The sequence below is a fragment of the Mercenaria mercenaria genome, chromosome 13 (genome assembly GCF_021730395.1).
Source record: "Mercenaria mercenaria strain notata chromosome 13, MADL_Memer_1, whole genome shotgun sequence".
NCBI lineage: Eukaryota > Metazoa > Mollusca > Bivalvia > Venerida > Veneridae > Mercenaria > Mercenaria mercenaria.
The window spans coordinates 59,029,099-59,056,317 of record NC_069373.1 but is presented as its reverse complement, the minus strand read 5'-3'; the positions used below and the strand labels follow the sequence as shown (position 1 = coordinate 59,056,317).

At 35.3% G+C, this 27,219-nt stretch overlaps 1 protein-coding gene across 2 annotated transcripts in view; it reads left to right on the top strand.

The window, feature by feature from the left end:
- The first annotated feature begins 2,160 nt into the window (after positions 1–2,160).
- Positions 2,161–27,219, top strand: part of LOC123529441 (uncharacterized) — a 28,463-nt gene continuing 3,404 nt past the window's right edge. Inside the window, exons 1-6 of one of the 2 annotated variants that reach the window (XM_045309771.2) lie at positions 2,161–2,303; positions 11,507–11,682; positions 13,084–13,248; positions 14,344–14,463; positions 15,183–15,315; positions 21,563–21,771. In XM_045309771.2, coding sequence (XP_045165706.1) covers positions 11,512–11,682; positions 13,084–13,248; positions 14,344–14,463; positions 15,183–15,315; positions 21,563–21,771 — 798 coding nt within the window. In that variant the 5' untranslated portion in view covers positions 2,161–2,303; positions 11,507–11,511. Of the gene's footprint in view, positions 2,304–2,333; positions 2,482–11,506; positions 11,683–13,083; positions 13,249–14,343; positions 14,464–15,182; positions 15,316–21,562; positions 21,772–27,219 lie in introns of those variants that run through there. The other variant, XM_045309770.2, reaches the window with a different exon arrangement.

Here is a 27,219-nt window from a genome sequence, read left to right as displayed (position 1 = left end):
AGGCCATTCCCGACAGGCGGGAATTAGACAAACATTTGATGTACCAACAAGGCTCTAGGGTGGGATTTAGACAAAAAAGGTTGTCTCTAGGGTGGGGATTTAGACAACAATTTTTTTTGAAATGTCAAATTCCCCTGGGTCAGCCCGCCGCCCCCCTGGGCGGGCAAAACATTGACAGGTGCATTATGTAGGTATGTTTGTAGGTCGTTGCTGCACAACAGAATCTCATTTTGACAGCGTATCGCAAGTAAAGGTATGTGGCAAAATGCTTCGTCAGAAGTCGTGCTCTAAATCTAAACCGATTGAATTCAATCATTGGCTAGAATAAATCTTCTAGTTTTTTATACTGGTAGTACACATGTAATCTGTGTTTAGCTGTAGTAAATGTTCATTTTTTTAAATGTGAAATTCGTATCTAGTATACCTTTGAGATATGGACACTAGCTTTATCCGCTCGTATCTTTGTATATTCGAAACCCCATTCGAGGTGTCTTTTTTGTTAATGCGAGAACAATGTAAAGTGTTTTGTTTTTGAGACACAAACGCTTTCTTGTAAAATATTGAAAGTTTACTAAACCAACTAAGCGTTTCTTGGTTTATCTGTATATTTTTCATGGTATTAAAACACTTGTTTTTCTGTCATTGTTCGAATGTTTATCTTTGAGGTTTGTTACTAAGGCAGACAGAATCTTTGGATCTTGTGAGACATATCTATGCGAATTTTCTTCTTAAGAAAACTTCAGCCAACGTAAGCCCATATGTACATATTTGTACCAATGATCATATGACATGGCTGGTAAAACCTTTATATGTTCAGTTAAATACATACGGTATCTAAAATGATCCACTATATATGTTCAACATCAGTTGATATGTCTGTACGCACTATTTAAGGTTTGCTCACTTTTACACTATAGATTACAATAATCTAGATTTCAATGACACAGTTGGTGATCATGAAAATGAAGATTAGTATGATAAACAGGAAAGAAACATTGTCAGTATGACTAACTTTCATCTGTAAACTTGCTTCTTTATACGCAATATGATTTAAAATGAAGAAAAATATAAATAGATGAACCGTTCGAAGGTGTTGCCACTGGCCGTTCCTGAGCGATGCCAGCGGTGTTCCTATATCTGTTCGTTTTGACCATGCTGTCAGTTTGTGTATTTGCGTGCGTGCGTGCGTGCGTGTGTTTCCATTTGTGACAGGCCTTTTTTGCGATTTGTGCCTCTGGTTGTGTTTGCTGCGTTCTAAGCTTCCAGAAAATCTACACTTACCTTAAAACAATGTTTTGCTATATTATAAAAAAAAAAAAATAAGTTCATTCAGATGATTTTGTTCAAATGAAGTACTTTAAATAACCGTCTAACCCCCTTAGGCTTTATACTTTGTTGCAATTTTGGCATTTTAAGCCTTTTCATTTTCGTGGTGTCGAATTTGAATTGTACGCACAGGCGTATATGCACAGGTACGCCCTCGGCCATGGTAACGCATACTGCTAAATTTCTACGACCGGTCTTAAAGCAGCATGCCTCCAGATTTTGCTAAAAATAATATTTCATTCAAATTGAACTTTGATCATATTATGAACATTAGAATATGAATTTTTGTTTCTAAAATATTTTAAAAGTTCCAAATTAAGAAAAAAAGATGACCGCGTCGGGAATCGAACACCGGACCACCGCGGCAATAAAGACATTTTCCCGTCGTCGTAACCAATAGCGCTATAGCTGAAGTAGTGAATAATATAGATATTTATAGAGACAGTTCACCCGGAGTAAAAGCCGCGTGACAAACGCTTTTCAATTTTCATCGTAAAAAGTAGTAAAAACAGCAGATTCTCAAGTGTTTCCGTAACATAAAATTTGTCAGTAACTAAGTTTTAAAGCCTTCTTAAGAAATATAGCATTTATTTCAAGATATCTAATAAAAAATATTTTTTGTTGTTGTCTAACGATCTGGAGGCATACTGCTTTAAAAGCCATTTCTTGTTTTACTCCGTTTTCTTTTCTTTTTAATATGCTAAAAAGTTTTGTATGATGTATGAATTTAGTGTGGCAGATGTTTACAAAAGACGGAATATGTTACTCTATACCTCACTGCTGCATACACAAGACGGAATATCAATATATACTTCACAGATGCATGGTTTGAAACACAACGCAAAATAATATTTGATCACGAGTGCATTATTAAAATTTAAACAAGTCGGGACGTAGGCCTATATAGTAGCCATTTGACTGTAACGTAATACAGGACTACTGGGGCAGAACAAGGAACAAGCCGGGGAATTCCGCAGGTAAACAATTTGTTTATGATTGGCCTACAATTTTATTCAAGGATACCAGCCTGCATACTAATAATAAGTTTACATCTCATTTATGTCATCATTTATCTGGAGAATAACTTCCAGTTGACAGGACCGTTTCAATAGCAGGCCTTTTGATATTTTTTCTAATTCATAGTTTACATTCAAGGTAAGCATAGATCTATATATTTTATTTATTTATACTTAATTTAAGAAATAATATATCTCATCGGTGATTTGTCGCTGAATAAATCACTGTTTGGAGTTCAGATGCGAAGGAATTAGATCTATATCACGAGTGCGTAACCCGAGTGATATAATGCTACGCATCTGAACGACAAACAGTGATTTATTCAAGAGCAAATCACTAATGAGATATATTATTTCGATTCTAACACGTTATCAAGCACTTTAAAGTACACCCTTGTCGGCATGCATTAAATATTTGCCCGTTTTCAGTCGGGTTCTTTTCCAGCGCGCCGCTACGCCGCTTGACGCTATGACGTAATAGTTGTGACGTCAGAACAGTGAATTGTTGTTTAATAATTCACTGTTTCCAGCCTTCTTTGTTTAATAGGAAAATGAATCGGATCGTTTTAGAATGTATAATAATTTCAGATTTGTTTATCACTGGAACATTTTTCATTTTGAAATCTCATGAACAACCACTTACTTTTAATAATTTAGTATAATTATAGAGCTATAGCTTGAATAATTTTCCTTACATTATCGTGTTTTTAATACACATGCTTTACGTGTACTAGAGACTACGGCGTAAAAATAAATTGTACACCGAACACATAGGCGTTAAGTTGGTCTGCAGTTTGCAGTTTGCAGTTCGCAATTCGAATTGCAAACTGCAAACCGTTTTGCATTTTGCATTTTGCAGTTCGAAATGCAAACCGCAGACTGATTTGTATTTTGCAGTTTTGCATTTTGCAGTTCAAATTGCAAAATGAATTAATTTGTGGTTCGAGTTATATATAAGTAGATGAACTTCGATTCGCTTTCCGAGAAAGTTGTTATTGTATTTTGCTTTCAGGCTTTTAAATTAAACATTTTAACCCAATTTGCACTTTTAAATTTGAATTGCAAACTGCAAAACATTATGCATTTTGCAGTACGAATTGCAAAATGAATTTTATTTTGCGGTTCAAGATATATATATTTGAACGGCGATTCGCTTTATAAACAAAGATTCTGTAATTTGTTGTCTTTCATGCTTTATTATTTAACATTTCCATCTTATTTGCACTTCGTAATTTGAATTGCAAACTGCAAAACATATCGATTTTGCAGTTCGAATAGCAAAATGAACTGTTATTTTGCGGTTCACGTTATATATATTTGTTTGTTTTTCGTGAATATGGAATATATCTCGCTTAGAAGTGATAAAATCACAAATATTTTCACGAGCGCGTAGCGCCAGTGAAAATGTGAACATTTTCTCACTAGTACAGTATTCTTTTATAGATGAACAAAAAATCATGATAAGTGTGGCAATTTTTTCGTCTTTTAAGTTTAATGATATTGACAGACAGACAGTCGAACACACAGTCACGAAATTGGTAGCTGAACAGCTTTGATAATAAACTTTCAATAGTTATATCGTTATTTAGGTTCGGACATCGACAATTAATTTACGCTAAACATACGGAGTGACTGTCGGGTCAATACTTACGGAAGATAAAAATGAAATCAGTATTTATATAAAATAACACGTTACAATTTTTATGTAGGTTTAAATACAAGAAGGTGACTCGGAATATGTTCAATAGCTTTCTGTAAATAAAGACATTGTTGGTCTAAGTGATATACTGCATTTTGCAGTGTGAACTGCAAAAATGTTTTTTATTTATTTATTTACTGAACCGTGGTGAAGTTTCTCAAAAGATGGTATAATTTTTAGGCTTTGGGATTTTAAGACTTAATTTTTAAATCTTGTTTGAAATTTTAATATTTCGTAATTTGAAATGCAAACTGCATAATATTTTGCATTTTGCAGTTCGAATTGCAAAATGAATTATTATTTTACAATTCAAAATAAAAATTGAATTGCCTGTAGTGTTTCAAAAAGGGCTTTTCATGCATTGAAATGTATTATTTTAGTCTCATTTGGCGTTTTGTAATTTGAACTGCAAACTGCAAAATATTTTGCATTTTGCAGTTTGAATTGCAAAATGAAATTTTATTTCACAATTCAAGATATATATTGAATTGCGCAAATTTTCTCAAAGAACATTTTATTGTTTTTTTTGGGGGGGGATTTTCCAGGCTTAAAAATGTAACATTTTTATCGCATTTTCATTTTGTAATTTAAACTGCAAACTGCAAAATATTTGCATTTTTGCACTTTGCAGTTCAAACTGCAAAATGATTTCTTGTTTTACAATTCAAGATATAAATTGAATTGCCTGTGGTTTTTAAAAAACATGGTATTGTTTTGGGGCTTTTCAGGCTTTGAAATGTAAAATTTCAATCTCATTTTCATTTTTGTACTTTGAACTGCAAACTGCAAAATATTTCCATTTTGCAGTTTGAATAGCAAAATTCATTTTGCAATTTGAATAGCAAAATAGTTTACAATTCAAGATATAAATGAAATTGCCCGTTGTTTTTTCATTCTTTCAACAGGTAGGCTTTCTAGTAAATATGAACTTGACGATGTGAAACGTCTACGCCTCATGCAAATGGGCAACGCCATACTCAGTATCAAATGGTCGTCACTTTTAGCTATTTAATTGAAGCATTCTTGCTCTACATGATTAATGTTGTTATGATTACTTACAATTAACTTTTTCAACGTGTGACAAAATTGCAAAGTATATTTCATCAGAAAGGAACATTTTCAAATGGTCACAAAAAGGTCACACTTCCTGCGTTCAAAATTGACTATGCCAATGTTATATTTAGGATATGTATAGATTTCCCTTTTTCTTCTATAGAACTGCGTGTACATTTAGTGAAGAAATATTACAGGTACTTTGATATTCAAGTTCTTTTAAAGGTTCCGTAACACTTAGAATTTACTTACAGAATATTACATTTTGTCGACTCTACCCAACACGAATAATACTACGAATAATTTGGAAACGCGTTTAGGCGCCATTGTCTATGTATGACTGGTAACAGGAGGAGCGCCAATCACCTAACAACGTAGGAAGGCCAATTGCGTAACAAAAGCTCGCTCCGCCTCTGCGAAAACTATGACTGGCTATCTTCGAAGAGTTTAAGCCACTTAGAGCGAGGCAATTGCGGACACGGTTAATGAAAAGATCATATGTAAGGGGTAACAAATGGCCATTAACTTTGTAAAGGAGTAAGCGGAAGCTGGGACACGGTAAATTTGATTTGATGCGAGGCATGAGTAAGTCAAAAGTAAGTCAAAAGTTCGTGATTTAAACAGAATCACTTTACTCCAATTTTGTGCTGGTTTGTGGTGCTTATAGACTCTTGAGACAAAAGTATATACCGTCATATTAGACGCGGATCAAGATAATAGAATTGTTTTACAGCACTAATAAGACATTATTACATCGTCTGTCAAAACAGATCTTTTAAGAGACGACAGTTTAAAGTGTTCAAACAGTTATAGAAGTTTTACCCTCTCATTATTTTGATAATACTCATTTTGTCATTTATTTTCATTGCATCCATCTAATGTTTCGTACATATGATAAGCTGTAATGCTTAAATCTAAATAAATTCTTAGTAAGATATAGCATAAATGTGCCTAAACAAAATATGTCATGATACACAATTTAAAGCAAATAATACTTTCTAATATAAGATTAATAAGCATGCATATAAATTTCACATACAATGTGACATGTTCGTCTCTATTCTGGTAGACCACAGTTTCTGTAATGAATAATTAAAGTAGAAATCAACTTTAAAGAAAGCAAAAATATGTCGTTTCATGATGTACAGTGTAACATAATACGCTGACTTGACCTAAAACTTTCTATTATTTATGAAAGGTTATTAATTTAAACAGTTAACAGAAATGTGCACGTATGAATATACAAATGCAAATTTGCGGTAGTTTTTAATGTAAAAATCAATATGTAGCATAATGCTCTATGTCTTGAGGAGAAAAGTGTTCGTTATAATATATAGGTCTACGGAGTTCAAATGCCTTGTATACAAATATTGACAGATTTTTCTGAATCAGGTAGTTTTCAGACGTTAACAACTCTATAAATTTTGGTATGTTTGGACGTTTCCAATAATATTTCTTAATATGATTTTGTCTAAGATCTTTATATATCTGACATTCTAACAAGAAGTGGAACTCATCTTCAATAACATTGCATATAATACACTTCCTTTCATTTCTCGGTATTTTGTTTGGTTTATGCCATCTTCCTGTTTCTATAGATAATCGATGTGCTGATAGACGAAGACTTGTTAATGCAATTCTGAATTTAGTAGTTTTTATTTAATCTAGATAGCATTTAAATTCGAAATCTGAAAAAAGTTTATAAGTTGATGCTCTTGTTGAACTGTCCAAAGACTCATTCCAAAGTTCTTACTCATTTCTATAAGCTTTCAGTACAATAAAATAAATATTGCATTCCTGAGAGGGTGATATGAAAAATGTTCACCCCTCGAAATATGAATATAGACCTCGGCTAGCGCCTCGGTCAATATTCATATATCTCGCGGTGAACATTTTTCATATCACCCTCTCAGGAATGCAATATGTATATAATATTCAATACAACATATAAAACAAAGTCACAATCAAACATACTAATGAGAATAGAATTTCTACATTTATATTAATTGCAAAACGAATTTTTATTTTGCGTTTCAGTATTCAGTATTTCAATGTCTTTTTCGCTTTGTAATTTGATTTTCAAACTACAATTTTTATTTTGCTTTTCAGAATTTAGGATATCAATGTCCATTTCGATTTTTGTAAATCATGAATTTTTTATGTATGTACAAACTGAGAATGAAATAAACTTTGAAACTTTTAATTTGAATAACAAACTGCAAAATATTTTGCATTTTGCTGTTCGAATTGCAAAATATTTTTTCATTTTCGATTCAATATATGTAATATACTGCTTTTCAGTTTCTTAGAAAAGTGGTATTGGTTGGGATTTTCCAGACTTTAAAATTTAACAATTCATTCTTATTTGCGTTTTTTGATTTAAATAGAAAACTGCAAAATATTTTGCATTTTGCAGTTCAGATTGCAAAATGAATTTTTGTTTTGCGTTTCAGAATTCAAGATTTCAAACGCAATTGTAATTTGAATTGCAAACTGCAAAATATTTTGCATTTTACAGTTCGAATTGCAAAAAGAATTTTTACATTAAATTCAATATACATTGTGTATGTATTGAACTTCGATGAAATTTCTCAGAAACATGGTATTGTTTGGGGCTTTTCAGGTTTTCAGTCTTATTTCCGCTTTGTAATTTGAATTGCAAACTGCAAAATATTTCAAAATATACGCAAATTATCGCAAATAACCTTCAATATCTACAATATCATACATATTTATATTTGTTTTTGATACAGAAAGAAGAGATTCTGTTTCAAGTAACTAGCATTCAGTGAGGCAAATGTCAAATTACAGTCATTCGTAATACTTTAGACATCCCCCATCCCTTATGTCCTACTGGGGTTTTGCTTAAGTCTGCTACGTCGACAAAGATTGTTTTTCTTGAGACTTCGGACGCTTGATTTCGTATCCAGACATTCTTTTTTGATCGTACCAAGTGGGAGCTCGTTGGCTCTAACCACGGTTTGATGGTGGGGATCTTGATTTCTGTTGCCTTGGTATTTAAGGGGAATCAGAAATGGCATAGCTTTGTGCAAGTGATACATTTATACGGTTTCCAGCATACTGGGGTACATTGTTATTAGAAACTCTTGATGCTTGTGTTTCTGCACATAATATAGTCCCAGTGTGGAAATACATTTTTTCACAATTTTTCCGTTCATACTTCTCTTTGCCGAGTAAACTAAACTAACCTTACCTACTGGCCTTGATTTTGATCTGAGGTCAGTGTACACAGCCCATACTCTTTTCCTAGCATCGCCAAAAAGACAACTTGTTGAATCTTAACCAGAATCGGAAAAAAAACGCATCTGAAATTCGAACTGCAAAATGGAAAATATTTCGCGGTTTGCAATTGAAATTACAAGCACAGGAATGATTTTAAAGCCTGAAAATCATTTTCTCGGAAAGCAAATCGCGGTATAAATTTCTTGAACCGCAAAATCAAAATCTACCTTAAAACTGCAGTTCTTGACACGTTTCGAGGATGTTTTAACAGGAAAGTAAACGTGTTCTCGTCATTTTTAAAATTAATAATGCAAAGCGCAAATGAGAATGAAATGTTGAATTAAAAATTCTGAAAAGTTCAAAACATTAACATATTTCTCGGAAAGCGAATCGCGATTAATTTATATCTTAAACGGCGAAAAAAAATCATTTTTCAATTTGAATAGCAAAGCGCAAAATATTTTACAGTTAGCAATTAAAAATACAAAGCGCAAAAGTGACTGAAAAGCTCGATTTTAAAGCCTGAAATATATTCATTTTTAAATACTGAAAAGCTCAAAACATTACAATTCACATATATATAATGAATAATAAGTAAAACTTCATTTTGCCATTCGAATCGCAAATCGCAGAAAAGAAAAACGATGTGACTGAAATATTCAATGTTATAGCCCGAGGTGCTCAAAATATTAACATTTTTCATGGAAAGCGAATTGCGGATTATATATATCTCTCGAACTGCAAAATAAAAGTTCATTTTGCAATACGAACTGCAAAGTGCAAAATGCAAAATATTTTGCAGTTTGCAATTCAAATTACAAAGTTCAAATTAGATTGAAATCTTCAATAATAAGGCCTGAAAGGCAAAAAAATAATAGATTATTTCTTAGAAATAGAATTGCCGTCCATATATATCTTGAACCACAAAATAAAAATGCATTTTGCAATTCGAACTGTAAAATGCGAAATGTTTTGCAGTTTGCAATTCAAATTACAAAGTGTATATTAGAATGAAATGTTAAATTTCAAAGCCTAAAAAAAATGCGCTTCATATGTATCGTGAATCGCAAAATAAAAATTCATTTTGCAATTCGAACTGCAAAATGCAAAATGATTTGCAGTTTGCAATTTATATTACAATGTACAAATTAGACTGAATTGTTAAAGTTTTAATCCTAAAAAGCCCAAAACAATAACAGCTTTCTCGGAAAGCAAAGCGGTTCATACTAATCTTGAATTGCAAAATAAAAACGCATTTTGCATTTTGAATCGCAAACTGCAAACCAGTTTGTGGTTTTCAATTCGAATCGCAATCTGCTAAACAGTTTGCAGTTTGCAATTCGAACTGCAAAATGCAAAACAGTTTGCGGTTTGCAATTCGAACTGCAAAATGCAAAACAGTTTGCGGTTTGCAATTCGAATTGCGAACTGCAAACTGCAAACTGCAGACCAACTTAACGCCTATCACCGAACACCTGTTATAACGGCGTAACAATGAACTGCTGCGGGAAACGGTAAGTCTTGGATGGGCTTTCGTTACTAACTTACTATGTGATTAAGCGTCTGTTCAGACAGGTTTAAATAGCGATATTTCAATTGTTTGTACTTCAATGTAACTGTTTTCAGTGCAGGAAAAAGACAAAACGCTACCACTCTCCGGACATAATAATGTTTTATTCGTTTCTTCTATCATAAAAAAAACTCCGGTTATATTATTATGTTCTTATCAATCAAACCATGCATTTATTTGGAATTACTAAACGTTGTCAAAAAGAGATTTTGTCGTTACTGTTAAGCGTTGCAATTTATTCTTTTGACGTTAAAATAAACTTTAAAATGTAACTAACGCGAGACAATCTAAGAAAAAGTCACATCGGATAGTCAACTTACTAGTAACTAATAAACATTCTAACACGATCCGATTCATTTTCCTATTAAACAAAGAAAGCTGAAAACAGTGAATTATTTAAGAAATAATATATCTCATCGGTGATTTGTCGCTGAATAAATCACTGTTTGGAGTTCAGATGCGAAGGAATTATATCACGAGGGCGTAGCCCGAGTGATATAATGCTACGCATCTGAACGACAAACAGTGATTTATTCAAGAGCAAATCACTGAATGAGGTATATTATTTCGATTCTAACACGTTATCAAGAACTTTAAGGTACACCCTTGTCGGCATGCATTAAATATTTGCCCGTTTTCAGTCGGGTTCTTTTCCAGCGCGCCGCTACGCCGCTTGACGCTATGACGTAATAGTGTGACGTCAGAACAGTGAATTGTTGTTTAATAATTCACTGTTTCCAGCCTTCTTTGTTTAATAGGAAAATGAATCGGATCGTGTTAGAATAAACAACAATTCACTGTTCTGACGTCACAATTATTACGTCAAAGCGTCAAACGGCATAGCGGCGCGCTGGAAAAGAAACCGATTGAAAACGGGCAAATATCAAATGAATGCCGTCAAGGATGTACTTTAAAGTCCTTGGTAACGTGTTAGAATCAAAATAATATATCTCATTTAGTGATTTGTTCTTGAATAAAATCATTGTTTGTCGTTCAGATGCGTATTATTATATCACTCGGGCTGCGCCCTCGTGATATAATTCCTTCACATCTGAACTCCAAACAATTATTTATTCAGCGACAAATCACTAAATGAGATATATTATTTCTTAAATAATTCATGTTGATCTAACACCAGTAAAGGCGACGACTCTCGAAACGCCGAAGTAATTTTTATAGCAAAACTTATTTGCTTTATATATTATATTACTGTTCTCTTCTGACATCTATTTTTGTGAATATATAAAATGTTTTAGACATTTTTAATGGCGTTAAAGTTATACTGTGTCCAAATTTCATATTTGAAGAATTACTCCATAGTCTCTATGTAAACATGAAATAAATATGTTGCATACGAACAGTATTTTATATCAAGTTAAAAACAGTACACAGTAACAAGCCACGGTGTGAATTTTGTACCACCACTAAACGAACCGGAAGCTTTTTAAAAGTCAATGTCACACGACATTAATTGTGAATAAAACCCAATATACACACTATTTTTATTTAGCCGATTTAATTACATTTAATGGTGAAAGATGTACATGGTATATCTTTAAGTATACTCCATACTCCATATACTTTACTATCATGTTTAAGTTTTCATGATGCCTGAGGTTGTATCCAGAAGGTTTGTGATTCGGCAGCCACCACCTTCAACAAGTGTCATTCACAGTAAGAAAGTGGTCGTATGTTCGGTAATATTTGCTATCCTGGCAGTCTTAACGGCTGTTATCGTCATACCGATGAGTTTTTCATATCTGGAATACTATGAAGTAAGTTAATTGTCTTCATATTGTTTGTTGTCGTAGCCTTACAGTGATATTTATATGCACTATTTATTTTATCTTATCGCATGTTCAGGGTGACCAGCCCACGTGACTTTTCGGTATCGTGCACTCAGTTCAGTAAATATCCTTATTTCTTGACAGTTTTTAACAAAATAAATAGCGTCGAAGACGGGAAAATGGGTGCTTTCATCACGACTAAGCGTATTTCAGAAATTCTTGATACTTTTCTCAAACATTTCGCCTAAAAAGGTGTTTTTTGTTGTTGTTTTTTCCAACGGACCAAATGTGTACACGCACACACTGGACTTAGGGCGAAGTGTTTAGAGACAGTATTGATTAAACGTGGTAGACGCTTTGTGGCGAGACTTTTCATATGTTAAAACAGTTTTTAAAAAAATAGAAACACTTATATTATCATATATACATATTTGAAACATAACTACTAGGATGCTACTTCGACACATGGGTTGGTCCTGAACAAATAAAAAATAGCAAATAAGCTGACATATAACCGTTTATAAAGTTTATGCACTAAAATATTCAAAGGTTTTTATTTTTCATTATAATTAGAAAGTAAATAAAGCTAGACATTGTTGGAACTGTCCTTTACTAAAGAAAATAAAATGTCTTAACAACCATTCAATCTCATTTTTAAAAAGGCTTACTGCTATGGGTGACCCCAAGAAGCAAAACTCTTGACTGCATTTTAAACAGTGTTAACTGCTGTATCTGATTTATTCGTATTTTTCACATGTTTTTCCCAGAAAACCCTCGCCAACCTCCGCGCAGGAATATTGTTAAACAATCAAACTGTACAGATAAGAGGAAGTAACACTGCGTTGGAGTTTGCTGGTTCGCCTCGGCGAGTCAGTATTCTATTAACCCTTCCCCTGCTAAATTGATATAATGAACTTCTCCATTTTTCAATTGGACAGTACCATTAACTGTTCAAAGGGGTGCATAGCAAAAAAAAAAATACTGACTGAATGGTGAACAGTGCAGATCATGATCAGATTGCACGGATGTGCAGGCTGATCATGATCTACACTGGTTGCAAAGGCAGAATCAGTCGTGTCCAGCATTATAAGGGTTAAAACTACCTAAAACACCGAACATTTCCAATTCCTGGCTCCCAGCCTTTTCCTTCATTTACAAACACCAAGCCAGCAACTTTATACAAAATGTCGGTTCGTTTTATAAAGCGACCAATCGAAAGCTGGCTTACAAAAGCCATAGTGCCCTAATAGGCCGTGGCCATCTTTAATGAACAAAAAGAGCTCAATGGTACGCAAAGGACCAGTCTATCGCAAGTACAATACTGCATCAATCGCTTCTCCCTAATTGCAGAAACGACATTTCATGAGTCTCATTTCTTGCTATTCACAGTATGGGTTCAAGCAGCAGAAAAGTACCGGTAAAGTATGGCTTGAGAACATTTACACTGGGAAAAGGTATTTTCTCGGTCCGGACTACAATTTCCTCGTGTACCCTGCAGACTCACAGCCGCTTGATCTGATTAAGATTGACGTATTTACTAAAGACAAACTAGAGGTGGGTAATTATACCAGCTCAACATTTTCCCTGCTAAATTTCTAAAATGGACTAGTCCATCATTCAATTTGGGCAGTACCACTTATTATTCAAAGGGGTGTTCATTGAAAATTTACTGACTGCACAGCGAACAGAGCAGACCATGATTATGCTGATCTTGGTCGACGTCTGCACTGATCGCAACGGCAGAATCACTTTCCGGCAGCAGGCTCAAGGTTAAAGTGGCGCCTAAACATTGCATGTCACTGGTACACGTTTGTCCAGTGTACCAAAAATCACTGTTATCAAACGTTCTACTGCACGTTAATCGATTCTGCACTAAGCAAAATTTCAAGCAGACCACATAACAATCTTTATGTTTTAAAAATTCAGAATTATGTATACAATCTGTAATACATTATGCACAAGGTGTTAACAGGAGTGATAATGAAAGAGTACTCGTAACTTTGTTTTCCAGTAGCTGAAATGTAATTTGAAAGGCTAGTTGTAAGCCTCATCTGGACCTTTTACAAGTAGCTGCCAATTTGGAGGTCTGAGCGTGTAACTATTGCTTATATACAGTCCGTCTCAAAATTTAACTGTATAGCGATTTGTCGCATAATGTTTCGCTGAATCAGCATCACGCTGAAGCGCATACCTTATTGAATTTAACGTTAAAATTTGTGATGGACCTCTGTAGTTACAATCATTTCACGCTCAGCCCTCGAGTCGCCAGCAAGATACACTTCTGCCAGGACCGTTGATGCGTTGTTGTGGAAAATATACCAATGAAAGTTTAAATACTAAAGCTATAGTATTTGTGATTAATGTAATGCCAGTAAAGGGTCTTTCAAAAATAAACTATCGCAATAATATATCTGGTCAGTTGATTTAATCATTTATCAAGGCATATCAACGTGCGAATTTACTACATGTAGGCACTATATTCGAATTCAATTAACGTTCGCTTTTTCTTCATTTGGTCGCGTTAAATGCTCACATTCATGAATCAGTTTTTATTGTTAAAATTCGCTGTATCCAGATATATATATATGTGTACATGTTTATTTCTTGACATTCCGGCTAATTTCCCCTCTTTTTCTACTTAATAACAAGGTGGCACTAAGTGCCCACATGCAGTATTTCTTGAGAAAAGATGAACTGACACTACTGCATAAAACCTTCAATGTTTATTTCGATGATGTTATGAAAACCAGTGCTGTGGACGCACTAAAGGTATGTCTTCTTTCATGTCTTTTCAGAATTTAAAAAATGTTGTAATGAACTTATTTTAAAACTCGAAGTCTAGAGATCCGCGGGCATGCACTAGGTAGGCATTTTATTTGTTCTCAAAAGCTGGTAGCCTTGCTTATTTTGCTTATCGGGATGATTTATTTAATGATCTGTTATTATCACGCTGTGCCAAAACATCTTATTATTTGGACTACGCGTAAAAAGCTGGCTGCGCATTTAAATCAAATAGTGCTTTTAAGTCAATAATATAGAAAGGCTTGGTTGTTTTGGAGCTGTCTCTGCTCTAGGTCAAGGCAAAAGTTTCTAAAAATAGAACGATGGTGAAAAAAAACGAAACCACGATGATGGAAGTCGAAACTGCGATGACGAAAGTCGAAAGTATAATGATGTAAACACGAAACCACGATGGTGAAAACGCGAAATGATATCGCGTTTTCATCATCGTTGTTTAGTGATTTCGACTTTCACCATCATATTTCGTGATTCGACTTTTTCACCATTCAGGTTTTAGGTTTTCATCATCGTAGTTTCGAGATTTCGGGGTTCAGAAATAAAAAAATATTTATGGTCCAAACGGAACACCGTACAAACGAAACACCGTAACATACGATTAATTCTTACAGTTTGAATGAACGAGTTGTTCAGTGTATAATGTGCACATTAAGTTAGTGAATTAAACTAGAGCATTGATATCCAATTAGGGTGCAATACCAATATTCACTACACGGGAGCTAATCCAGAATCGTTCTTCCGTGGAAAAGGTGCTTCATAGTGCAGTCAGACAACGACTCGGTGGAGAATGTTGTAGGCCGGACTGCAGTCAATATGGCCAAGGTATGCTGTCTTAATTTAATTTGTGTTTGTGTAGCTGTATTTTGTATAGCGGAAAATGCAATTATTATGAGCAAAGTGTACGCATATGACCATAGTGTGACTGTAAAACGTTTGGGCTTCACACTCATTGTGACCATACGATCACGGTAATGTAAACAATGTAAATATCGATTAACTATAAGAGTTCAGTCTACACGATAATGTCCAGAGAAAACGAGGATGAGTTTGAAAACGTTGTTTTTCAAGAATATCTCTCTTCCAAAAACTGCTTTCGCTGTAGCCGCCGGTCATTCGTCTATAGATATGCACATTAATCAAATGTTATTGCCCGCATCAGTTAAAAGCGTTTCAGTTCCTTCAGTGCAGGTACATAGCGAACAGATTGGAAAATGCACACTTAAGGTTACGGGAGTCGTTGATTCATCTACATCCATTTCAAAAATGCAATCATCCCGATTTTTACAAGCAAGTAGAATTTCAAATGGTTCTGCTATCCTTACAGCAACAGGTTCAAAATGGATAACAAGGGCGCCAAAGTCTACAGAAAATGCTTTTCCTGACTGCATATATGTATGACTGATACAAGTATCAAACGTCGGATTTCGAAGATTTACATCTACCTGCAGAAAAGAATTTGAGAAAATTATCAAAAGTGCTCATCCAAAAGCAAACAAGGATAATGAATAAAACAACTGGATGTTTCAAACGAAACACAGAAGTGTTGTATGCCCCCATACAAATTTGAATAGCAATCACATAAATGAGAATGACCTGACAACCAGCAACAATACTGAAGAGTCTGCTTATAACGTCATCTTGAAGCTTGTTAAAGCACCTCGGACATTTGCTGGTAACAGATCGACTTGCCAGAATTTCAGCCGTCAAATAGTTGAACTCTTCATATATCTCAGCAAAATGCATAGTCACGGATCTAAAATAACACAGAACCAGCGACAATGATCCAACAAGCAATACCCTATTGTTCACGACGTACATTTTGACGAGAAAGATGCTCAAGAAGGACGAACGCATTTAATCATTGTATATTTCAAGAAAAATGACTCTGTGGTTGACATATTGGTGTTCCTAAACCAAATGGCAGCCAAGACAGTAATGGCGCATTTTTAGTACAAGAAAATGCCATGTATTAAGACAAGTAATTTGAAAAATCAATCTTTAACAAAAATGCGTTGACGCCAACGCAGAGAAGAGATTCAGAGGCATGCTAGCAGGTGACAAGATGCAGAGGAGAAATTCAGTAGAAGCAGATATATTTTCTAATATCATAAAGTTTAACAAAGGCCAAAATCAGCGCATAACATGGATAACACCCAAACCCGTCAGTATAGAGAAATATGCACAGAATTTGAAGGTGTGTTCAACCTTAATTCGTTTTTCCAGCTTTGCAACAGATATGGCCGGAAAATGAATAAAATGATGCTGATGATATTTTTGACCTCAGTTCTTTTTCTAACTTTGCAGAAAAATGAATGAAAATAATGCTGAACGTGTATAACCTTGGCTCGTTTTTCAAGCTTTGCAGAATGATTGCAAATGATACTGATGAAGTGTTTTAATAGAGTGAGTAAAAATGATGCTGATGAAGTGTTTGACCTTGGTTTGATTTTCAAGTTTTTAAGCAAAATAAATAAAAATGATGCCGACAACGTGTATGACCTTGACTTGTTTTTCCAGCTTTGCAACAGAATGAATACAATTCATACTGATGAGGTGTTTGACCTTGGTTTGTTTTTTCCAGTTTGCAACAAAACGAATGAAAGTGATGGTGATGAAATGTTTGACATTGGTTCGTTTTTCAAGCTTTGAAGTATAATGAATGAAAATTATTCTGATGAAGTGTTTGATCTAGGTTCAATTTGCAGCAAAACGAATGAAAAAGATGCTGGTGAAGCGTTTGATCTTGGTTCGTTTTCCAAGATCTCCATCAGAATGAATGAAAAATGATGCCAATCAACAATGTGTATGACCTTGACTCGTTTTTTCAGCTTTGCAACCGAATGCATGCAAATGATACTGATGAAGTGTTTGACCTTAGTTTCTTTTTCCAGCTGCAGGCAAAATAAAACTAGAGCTGCTTTTGAGAAAAGCGCATGCCTCCCACAACTGCCTAATCATCTAAACACTAAATCAGTGTTTTTATACTGTTTAGTCACAACAAATATACCTTTGAAGAGTAAAATGGCTGATTTTCAGTAATTCAAAGGCCATAATTCTGATATGCCAATTTTGCTAGTTATCGAACCTGGGAGAGGACTTATGGTCACACACATTTTGTTTAAGTTTGGTGAAGATCGGATGAGAATTATTCGAGTCACAGTGCAGACAAGTGTAAAAAGGCTGATTTTTGGTAATTCAAGGGCAATAATTCCTAAGTGCATGTTTGAGAATGAAGACTTCAGCATTTTTATGAGTGTAGGTGATTCATTAATTATTGTCAAGGGCCATAATTCCGAAGACCCTGTGCCGATGTGGCTAGTTATCGAACTTGGCCAAGGTCTTATTGGTAAATACATTATGTTCAAGTTTGGTGAAGATCGGATAAGAAATGTTTGACTTAGAGTGGGGACAAGATGAATGGTCACACACATTTTGTTTGTTTGATGAAGATCGGATGAGAAATATTCGAGTTAGAGTGCAGACAAGTGTAAAAAGGCTGATTTTTGGTAATTCAAGGGCCATAATTCCTAAGTGCCTGAGTCGATATGGCTACTTATCGAACTTGGCCAAGACACATTTTGTTCAAGTTTGCTGAAGATCGGATGAGAAATGTTTGACTTAGAGTGCGGACAAGATGAATGATTTTTAGTGCATGTTTGAGAATGAAGACCAGCATTTTTAAGAGTGTAGGTGATTCATTAATTATTGTCAAGGGCCATAATTCCGAAGACCATGGGCCGATTTGGCTAGTTATCGAACTTGACCAAGGTCTTATTGACAAACACATTTTGTTTAAGTTTGGTGAAGATCGGGTAAGAAATGTTTGACTTCGAGTGCGGACAAGATGAATGGTTTTTGGTGAATGTTTGAGAATGAAGACTTCAGCATTTTTATGAGTGTAGGTGATTCATTAATTACTGTCAAGGGCCATAATTCCGAAGTGTCTTGGCCGATCTGGCTAGTTATCGAACTTGGCCAAGGTCTTATTGGCAAACACATTTTTTCAAGTTTGGCGAAGATCGGATGAGAAATATTCGACTTAGAATGCGGACAAACTTTGTGACAGACAGACAGACAGACAGACACACACACACACACACACACACACACACACACACACACACATACAGAGAGAGAGACTGGAGTAAATCAAAATGTCTCCTACACCACTGTGTGGTGGGAGACATAAAAAAGATGCTAATGGCGTGCTTGATCTTTATTCCTCTCTCCAACATTGCAGCAGGTCTGGCAAGAGAATGGAAGAAAGTGATCTAGATATCTTGCTTGATCTTGGTTTGTTTTTCAAGCTGTGCAGCAAAATGAATGAAAATGATGCTGATGAAGTGTTTGACCTTGGATCATTTTTCAAGCTTTGCAGGATGATAAATGAAAATGATGCTGACAACGTGTATGACCTTGGCTTGCTTTTACCGGTTTGCAGCAGAATGAATGCAAATGATACTGGTGAGGTGTCTGACCTTAGTTTCTTTTTCCAGCTGCAAGCAAAATATAAAAAAAAAACAGGTATGCTGATGGCGTGCTTGATCTTAATTCCTCTCTCCAACATTGCAGCAGGTCTGGCAAGAGAATGGAAGAAAGTGATCTAGATATCTTGCTTGATCTTGGTTTGTTTTTCAAGCTTTGTAGGTATACCGACAAAAGAATGAATGAAAGTGAACTTTCTGGGATATTTAATTCTACCTTTTGTGAGATCAAAGAAGATGTTTGGTTGACAAATGAAACCCAGTCACGGAAATAATAATAATGATCCCGAGGAAAACGATGATGTTCCTGCAGATAGTGGTGGGCTAATCGATGCGTTGACAGCGGACTCCTACACAGATACTGTAGAGGGCGAAGATCAGTACATATCAATAACGGCAAATAGATATATAGCTGAAATCCCAGACCTTGGTGAAGAAAAGAGTGAATTCTTGGGAAGCTTTTGCAGAAGTGCTCTAATACATTCCTGGTGAGACTTTCACTATTTTATGTAAGCAAGTGACGTAGTTTTTTATGACGCTTCAGAATAAACGTAATCAGCTTGAATATTAATTAGCATTACCTGACTGTTGCATAGATAGTTTACTCATGATTATTTCAAATGTTTAATTTTAAGATTTTATGCTTATGATGAATTTCCTTTTCTTTTATAGGGGAAGAGGTGTCTTGGAAAACGACGTGATCTATGGATGAATCCATTTGGAAATTAGTTTTGCAATGATAAAATTACATCAATACAATGTTTATAAATGGTTGTTGTTTTGGTATTTTTTTACTAAAAACTACTATTAAAAACTACCGTTACTCCAATGACAGACGAGTGTGTTATTCCTTTCTGAACCCGGTATAGAAAAGTCCAAACATTTTAATTTTCTTAAATCGGAAGGAGAGCATTATCAATAAATTGGTTTGTCCATTTTTATTGTACATAGTATTTGATTGGCACTGTTTCAGATATGCCACTCTGTACGAAGAGGGACTGCAGTGTTCTTAGATGAATAATATAACATTAATTGTCACGATAATTGTGAAGGCACTTCTCTGTGAAATCATATCTTACTCTCATCTCATCTCTGTTGTTTGATGGTGCATTTTTTCTCCAGTGTTATTTTTGATAAACCGTAAATAGGAAATTGTTCACATTCTGCACAACCATGATTTATTTAAGTGAGGCAGCTGTTTAGAAAGACTGGAAGTTTTTTCCTCTTTAGACAAAATGTTTTCTAATGTTTATTTCTTTATTTTCTTATTTTTGCACTACCCCATGTCCATGTTTTCTAGAATGTATACTGTATCAACTGAAAAGTGATTCCAACAAGAGCTCGTCGAACACGAAATGCACACCTTGATGCATTAAGTAATCACACAAGAAACAGAAATTATATGATCACTGTAAACAAAAGTTCTACTGTTCTGGTTCAATCTGACCTTGACCTTTAACCTATTGACCTAAAAATCAACAGGGGTCATCTGCTGGTCATCATCAACCTCCCTATTAAGTCTCGTGACCCTAGGCCCAAGCGTTCTTAGAGTATCGTCCGGAAAGGGTTTAACTGATACGGGTCAATGTGACCTCCAACTTTGGCCAAATGAACTCAAAATCTGCAGGGGTCATATGCTGGTCATGACCAATCTTCTAATTAAGTTTCATGACCCTAGGCCCAAGCGTTCTCAAGTTATTGTCTGGAAAATGTTTAAATGTTCCGGGTCATTGTAAACTTGACCCTTGACCTACTGACCTCAAAATCAATAAGGTTCATCTGCTGGTCATGAAAAACCTCTCTATAATCTTTCATGACCCTTGGCCTAAGCGTTCTCAAGTTATCGTCCAGAAACTGTTTAACTGTTCCTGGCCAATGTGATCTTGAACTTTGACCTAATGACCTCAAAATCAATAGGGGTTATCTGCTGGTCATAACCAAACTCTCTATCAATTTTCCTGATCCTAAGCCCAAGCGTTTTTGAGTTATCGCCCGTAAACAATTTTACTGTTCCTGATCACCGTTACCTTGACCTACTGATCTCAGCAGGGGTCATCTGCTGGTCATGAACAACCTTCCTATCAACTTTAATGATCCTAGGCCCAAGCAATCTTGAGTTATCATCCGGAAACCGTTTAACTGTTCTGGGTCACTGTGACCTTGACCTTTGACATACTGACCTCAAAATCAATAGGGGTCATCTGCTGGTCATGACCAACCTCCCTATCACCTTTAATGATCCTCGGCCCAAACGTTCTTGAGTTATCATCCCGAAACCGTTTAACTGGTAAGAGTCAATGTGGCCTTGACCTTTGACATACTGACTTAAAAATAAATAGGGGTCATCTGCTCATCATGACCAACCTTTCTATTACCTTTCATGATCCTAGGCCCAAGCATTCTTGAGTTATCATCCGGAAACGGATTGGTCTACATTCCAACCGACCGACAGACAGACCGGCCGATCGACCGAAAGACTTACCGACATCTGCAAAACAATATATCCCTCCTTCTTCAAAGGGGGGGGGGGGCATAAAAAGTGTGATAGTTTCCAATTGTGCCTAATAAACCCTATACAATTTCAGCATGCCCCGAGGGCTGTAAACCAGTTCCGCTGTGTACTGATAAGGACAAAGGGCTACATGCCGACGTGGTACATTTTCAGCTAGGGAAATACTACATCCCATCTCCTGTGGAAACGCGCTATATGGAAGCTCTTGTACTACAAGAGACGACGCTTCGAGAACAATTGCTACAAAATGCTTCAGTTGTCAGAAAGGAAACTCAAGCAATAGTGAGTTAGACTTGTCTGAAAGTTTTTGTTGTGCCGATAAGATTAAATTTTGCGACTAGTCCCAGAATGCAGCCTTACCATTAGTGGAGTTCATGGTTGAGTTCAGAAAGAAACCGTCAGCTGCTAAAGATAAGAGATTAGACTCAAGAGTTAACTTTGTAAATTTGGGACTTAAGTTTAGTTTAGCAAGCTTGATTCTGGTGAAAGCTTTAAGCTTATCTCGAGTCCGCTTTCTTGAACAAGAGGACCATGATGGTCCTGAATCGCTCACCTCTTCCCACATGACCCAGTTTTGAGTATGATGTTGTTTTTTCTATTATTTGACATAGTGACCTAGTTTTTGAGCTCATGTGATCCAGTTTTGAACCTGACCTAGATATTATCAAGATAAAAATTCTGACCAATTTTCATGAAGATCCGTTGAAAAATATGGTCTCTAGAGAGGTCACAAGGTTTTTCTATTATTTGACCTACTGACCTAGTTTTCGAAGGTACGTGACCCTGTTTTGAACTTTACCTAGATATCATCAAGGTGAACATTCTCACTAATTTTCATGAAGATCTCATGAAAAATATGGCCTCTAGAGAGGTCACAAGGTTTTTTCTATTTTTATACCTACTGGCCTAGTTTTTGACCGCACGTGACCCAGTTTCGAAACTGACCTAGATATCATCAAGGTGAACATTCAGATCAATTTTCATGAAGATCCATTGAAAAATATGGCCTCTAGAGAGGTCAAAAGATTTTTCTAATTTTAGACCTACTGACCTAGTTTTTGACCGCAGTTGACCCAGTTTCAAACTTGACCTAAATATCATCAAGATGAACATTCAGACCAACTTTCATACAGATCCCATGAAAAGTATGGCCTCTAGAGAGGTCACAAGGTTTTTTAACTATTTGACCTACTGACCTTGTTTTTTAAGGCACATGACCCTGTTTCAAATTTGACCTAGATATCATCAAGGTGAACATTTTGACCAATTTTCATGAAGATCCATTGAAGGGTATGGCCTCTAGAGAGGTCACAAGGTTTTTCTATTTCAAGATCTACTGACCTAGTTTTTGATCGCAGTTGACCCAGTTTCGAACTTGACCTATATATCATCAAGATAAACATTGAGACCAAGTTTCATACAGATCCCATGAAAAATATGACCTCTAGAGAGGTCACAAGGTTTATTTATTATTTGACCTACTGACCTACTTTTTGAGGGCACGTGACCCACTTTCAAACCTGAACTAGATATCATCAAGATGAACATTCAGACCAATTTTCATACAGATCCCATAAAAAATATGGCCTTTAGAGAGGTCACAAGGTTTTTTCTATTATTTGACCTACTGACCTAGTTTTTGAGGGCACGTAACCCACTTTCATACTTGACCTAGATATCATCAAGATGAACATTCAGACCAATTTTCATACAGATCCAATGAAAAAAATATGGCCTCTAGAGAGGTCACAAGGTTTTTCTATTATTTGACCTACTGACCTAGTTTTTGAGGGCACGTGACCCACTTTCGAACTTGACCTAGATATCATCAAGATGAACATTCTGACCAATTTTCATGAAGATCTCTTAAAATATATGGCCTCTAGAGAGGTCACAAGGTTTTTTCTATTTTTAGACCTACTGACCTAGTTTTTGACCGCACGTGACCCAGTTTCGAACTGATCTAGATATCATCAAGGTGAACATTCAGACCAACTTTCATACAGATCCTATGAAAAATTTGGCCTTTAGAGAGGTCACAAGGTTTTTCTATTATTTGACCTACTGACCTAGTTTTTGATGGCACGTGGCCCAGTTTCGAACTTGACCTAGATATCATCAAGGTGAACGTTCTGACCAATTTTCATGAAGATCTTATGAAATATATGGCCTCTAGAGAGGTCACAATGTTTTTTTTTAGACCTACTGACCTAGTTTTTGACCGCACGTGACCCAGTTTTGAACTTGACCTAGATATCATCAAGGTGAACATTCTGACCAAATTTCATGAAGATCTTATGACATATATGGCCTCTAGAGAGGTCACAAGGTTTTTCTATTTTAGACCTACTGACCTACTTTTTGACGGCACGTGACCCAGTTTCGAACTTGACCTAGATATCATCAAGATGAACATTCTGACCAATTTTCATAAAGATCCCACAATAAATGTGACCTCAAGAGTGGTCACAATCAAAAGTTTACGGACGCACGGACTGACGGACGGACGGACGACGGACGCTGCGCGATCACAAAAGCTCACCTTGTCACTTTGTGACAGGTGAACTAAAAACCAGTACTTGTGTCACATGAGAAGGCGTGGTGGTGATCACAGTAAGGCTCAAATCTACATTCTCCGTGTAGAGCGGCCAACACCTTGTCCACTAGACTACTTCTCCCCTTTAGTTCCCAAACTCATTTTCATAGACTCATAGCCAATCAGTAGAAGTCCCATATCATAGAATCATATATATCAAATACATGTACATACTTGTAAATATTTTTGCTGTCATAGCAATAATATTAGGTGTAGAAAAAAATAAAATGGCATGTGGATTCTCAATATTGCTATCCAACTATCGTGTTACTTAAAGATTTAAAGAATATCTTTAAGTTTCAAAGTTTCCTTTGTCGTATTTTAATTTTTTGTTGCCATAGGAACCCCATTTCTGGTACTGGAACTAAATAAAAGGCCTTACATATCCAAACTGCCCATCTGGCTGGTTCAGTAACATACATTTCTATAGGTTTTGGCTCAATCGCATGAAAACTGTAGGCAGACTGACTGACAAGGCAGCAACTATATTAAACCCCCACCTTTTGGGGAGCAAACCTGAAATGATAGTATATCGTCCGTACTAATTTTGGTCTCTGTACCAGGTTATTTGAAAACATCTGTTGCATTCATAAAGGGCAAAATCGACATTTTATGACCGACAAGATGGACAGACAAACATACAAACAGGCAAAACTAACATGCGTGATGTATTGGTTTCATAAAAAATTTCTTATATAGTCTTTTAGTTATAAATAAGTATGTACTGGCTAAAACCACAAATTATGCTCACAAAATTAAATGACTTTTAACTACTTGCCATAGCATCCAGATTTTTGACGGAGCCACAAAATAAAAGGATGTATAATTATCCATATGTAATGTTTTCACAAAAAAAAAAATATATCATGCTTATAGTGTGCAACATACATTTTTGACCAATCAGAGCAAGTTATTTTTCAAAAAAATATGGCTTTTTATTCCTGAAAACCAATGTGACTTAGCAACAGCTCTACACACTGAAGAGCGTCGACACGACTAATTCTGATTGGTCAAACGTAGATTTCACACTGTCAGATAGAAACCATGAAGAGTTCTTCGAGAAAAAGAAACCTCGGTCGTTCACTCCCTATCGGTTTCTTTTTCACTTCATAAACTCTGTCTATAACTTAGAAGTTATCTACGGACAGACTGTCGCGGGCAAATCAAGTCCCTCAGGTGATACACCATTAGACCTTTATAACGGACACGGACAATGTAATCGTACTATGTACTATGGTCAGTATCTGGGGAATTTCTCAAAACACAAAAATTGTAACCACAAGAATTCGTTTTTTTTAAAGATAATAATATAATAAAGGTTTTCGCGTAATTATAATTATCAAGGCACAATATATCTTTATAATTCTTGGCTGCGCTCTCCTTTGCTGCGTATAAATCTTGTCCTCAAGGAGAACACAAATGAACAATTTGTATCTACATATACGTCAGATGAAAAAATACAATGTTCAGTTTAATTAAACGTCACATACTTGTACTTTTATTTATTATCTGCAATTTTATAAAATGCCTTTTTTTTCCTTTTGAAATTTTTGAGTGTTATTTTGACAGTCTATCGGTAAGCAACGCAAATACAACAAATTTCAGAGAATATATTTTGAACTAAATTCATTGGACGGTAGCTGTTTTTTTTTTTTTTTTGTAACTTAGGTGAAACAATTCTGAACTTAGCTCAAACAGACCATTGCTAGGTCTTTTCACTCAAATAAGTATAATTTATGGCAGAATATTATCTTTTAATTTAGATACAGCGATTTTGATCCAAACAGCTGTAATACAATTGCAAGCTGATGTTTTTATAACTATGTTATTTCTCATGTTTGGTGATAATATGTCATTCTAAACTCTTGACCGAAAACCTTTGTTTCTGTTTTTAGTAACAAACTATCAGCTACCCCATATATATCCAAGCCTTTCTATACTGGAAAGCTATCTATAAACAATGTTTTGTCGTAACATGTCGTTGTTACTTACTGTAATTGAGCTCAATCAATTTAAGCGAATAAGGATTTCTATAATATGTATTCACACTGACGTCTGTGTCCGTTTTGCTCTTTGCTCTCGGGTCAAAGTTGGCCGCCTAAATTTTTCTAGTAACTGCCCATATAATCATTCAACCTCATATTTTGTAATAGTGTTGGTTCAATGATTAAGTCAACCTTTTCAATGCCTTCTTAGTTATAATCACTATAAATAAAAAATCATCATTTCTTAAGGATTGATCTTGTTATTTGTAAATATCTCATATGCTCCAACCCTTTACGCCTGTACAGTGGCTTCATCTCATCTCTCAAAAGTGTATATAGACAAGTAAGTACAAAAAGTTAACCATATTATTTATTTTGTAATAAAGTAAGCCTCTCAAATAAATAGGTATAAGTTTAGTGTTCTTCTAATTTTTAAATATTCTCCCAAACACCAAGATCCTTAAACCACCCAATTACACTCCTACACCGACCGTCAGTTATCTTTGTAATTTCTGTTCATATTCCTTTTTTAGCTCGACTATTCGAAGAATAGTCTAGCTATTCTACTCACCCTGGCGTCGACGTCGGCGTCGGCGTCACACCTTGGTTAAGTTTTTGCATGCAAGTACATACAGCTATCATTTAAAGGCATATAGCTTTGAAACTTATTTATTCTTTTTCTAGGTCAATTACCAACCTCTCTGGGTCAAGTCCCATAACTCTGACATGTATTTTGAGCAAATTATGCCCCCTTTTGGACTTAGAAAATTTTGGTTAAAGTTTTACATGCAAGTTACTATCTCCAAAACTAATGCAGATATTGAATTGAAACTTCACATGTGTCTTCGGGGTTATAAAACTAGTTGATAGCACCAAGTCCCATAACTCTGACCTTCATTTTGGCCAAATTATGCCCCCTTTTGGACTTAGAAAATTCTGGTTAAAGTTTTGCGTGCAAGTACATACAGCTATTACTAAAAGGCATATAGATTTGAAACTTATTTTTTCTTTTTCTAGATCAATTACCTACCTCACTGGGTCAAGTTCCTTAACTCTGACATGTATTTTGAGCAAATTATGCCCCCTTTTGGACTTAGAAAATTCTGGTTAAAGTTTTACATGCAAGTTACTATCTCCAAAACTAATGCA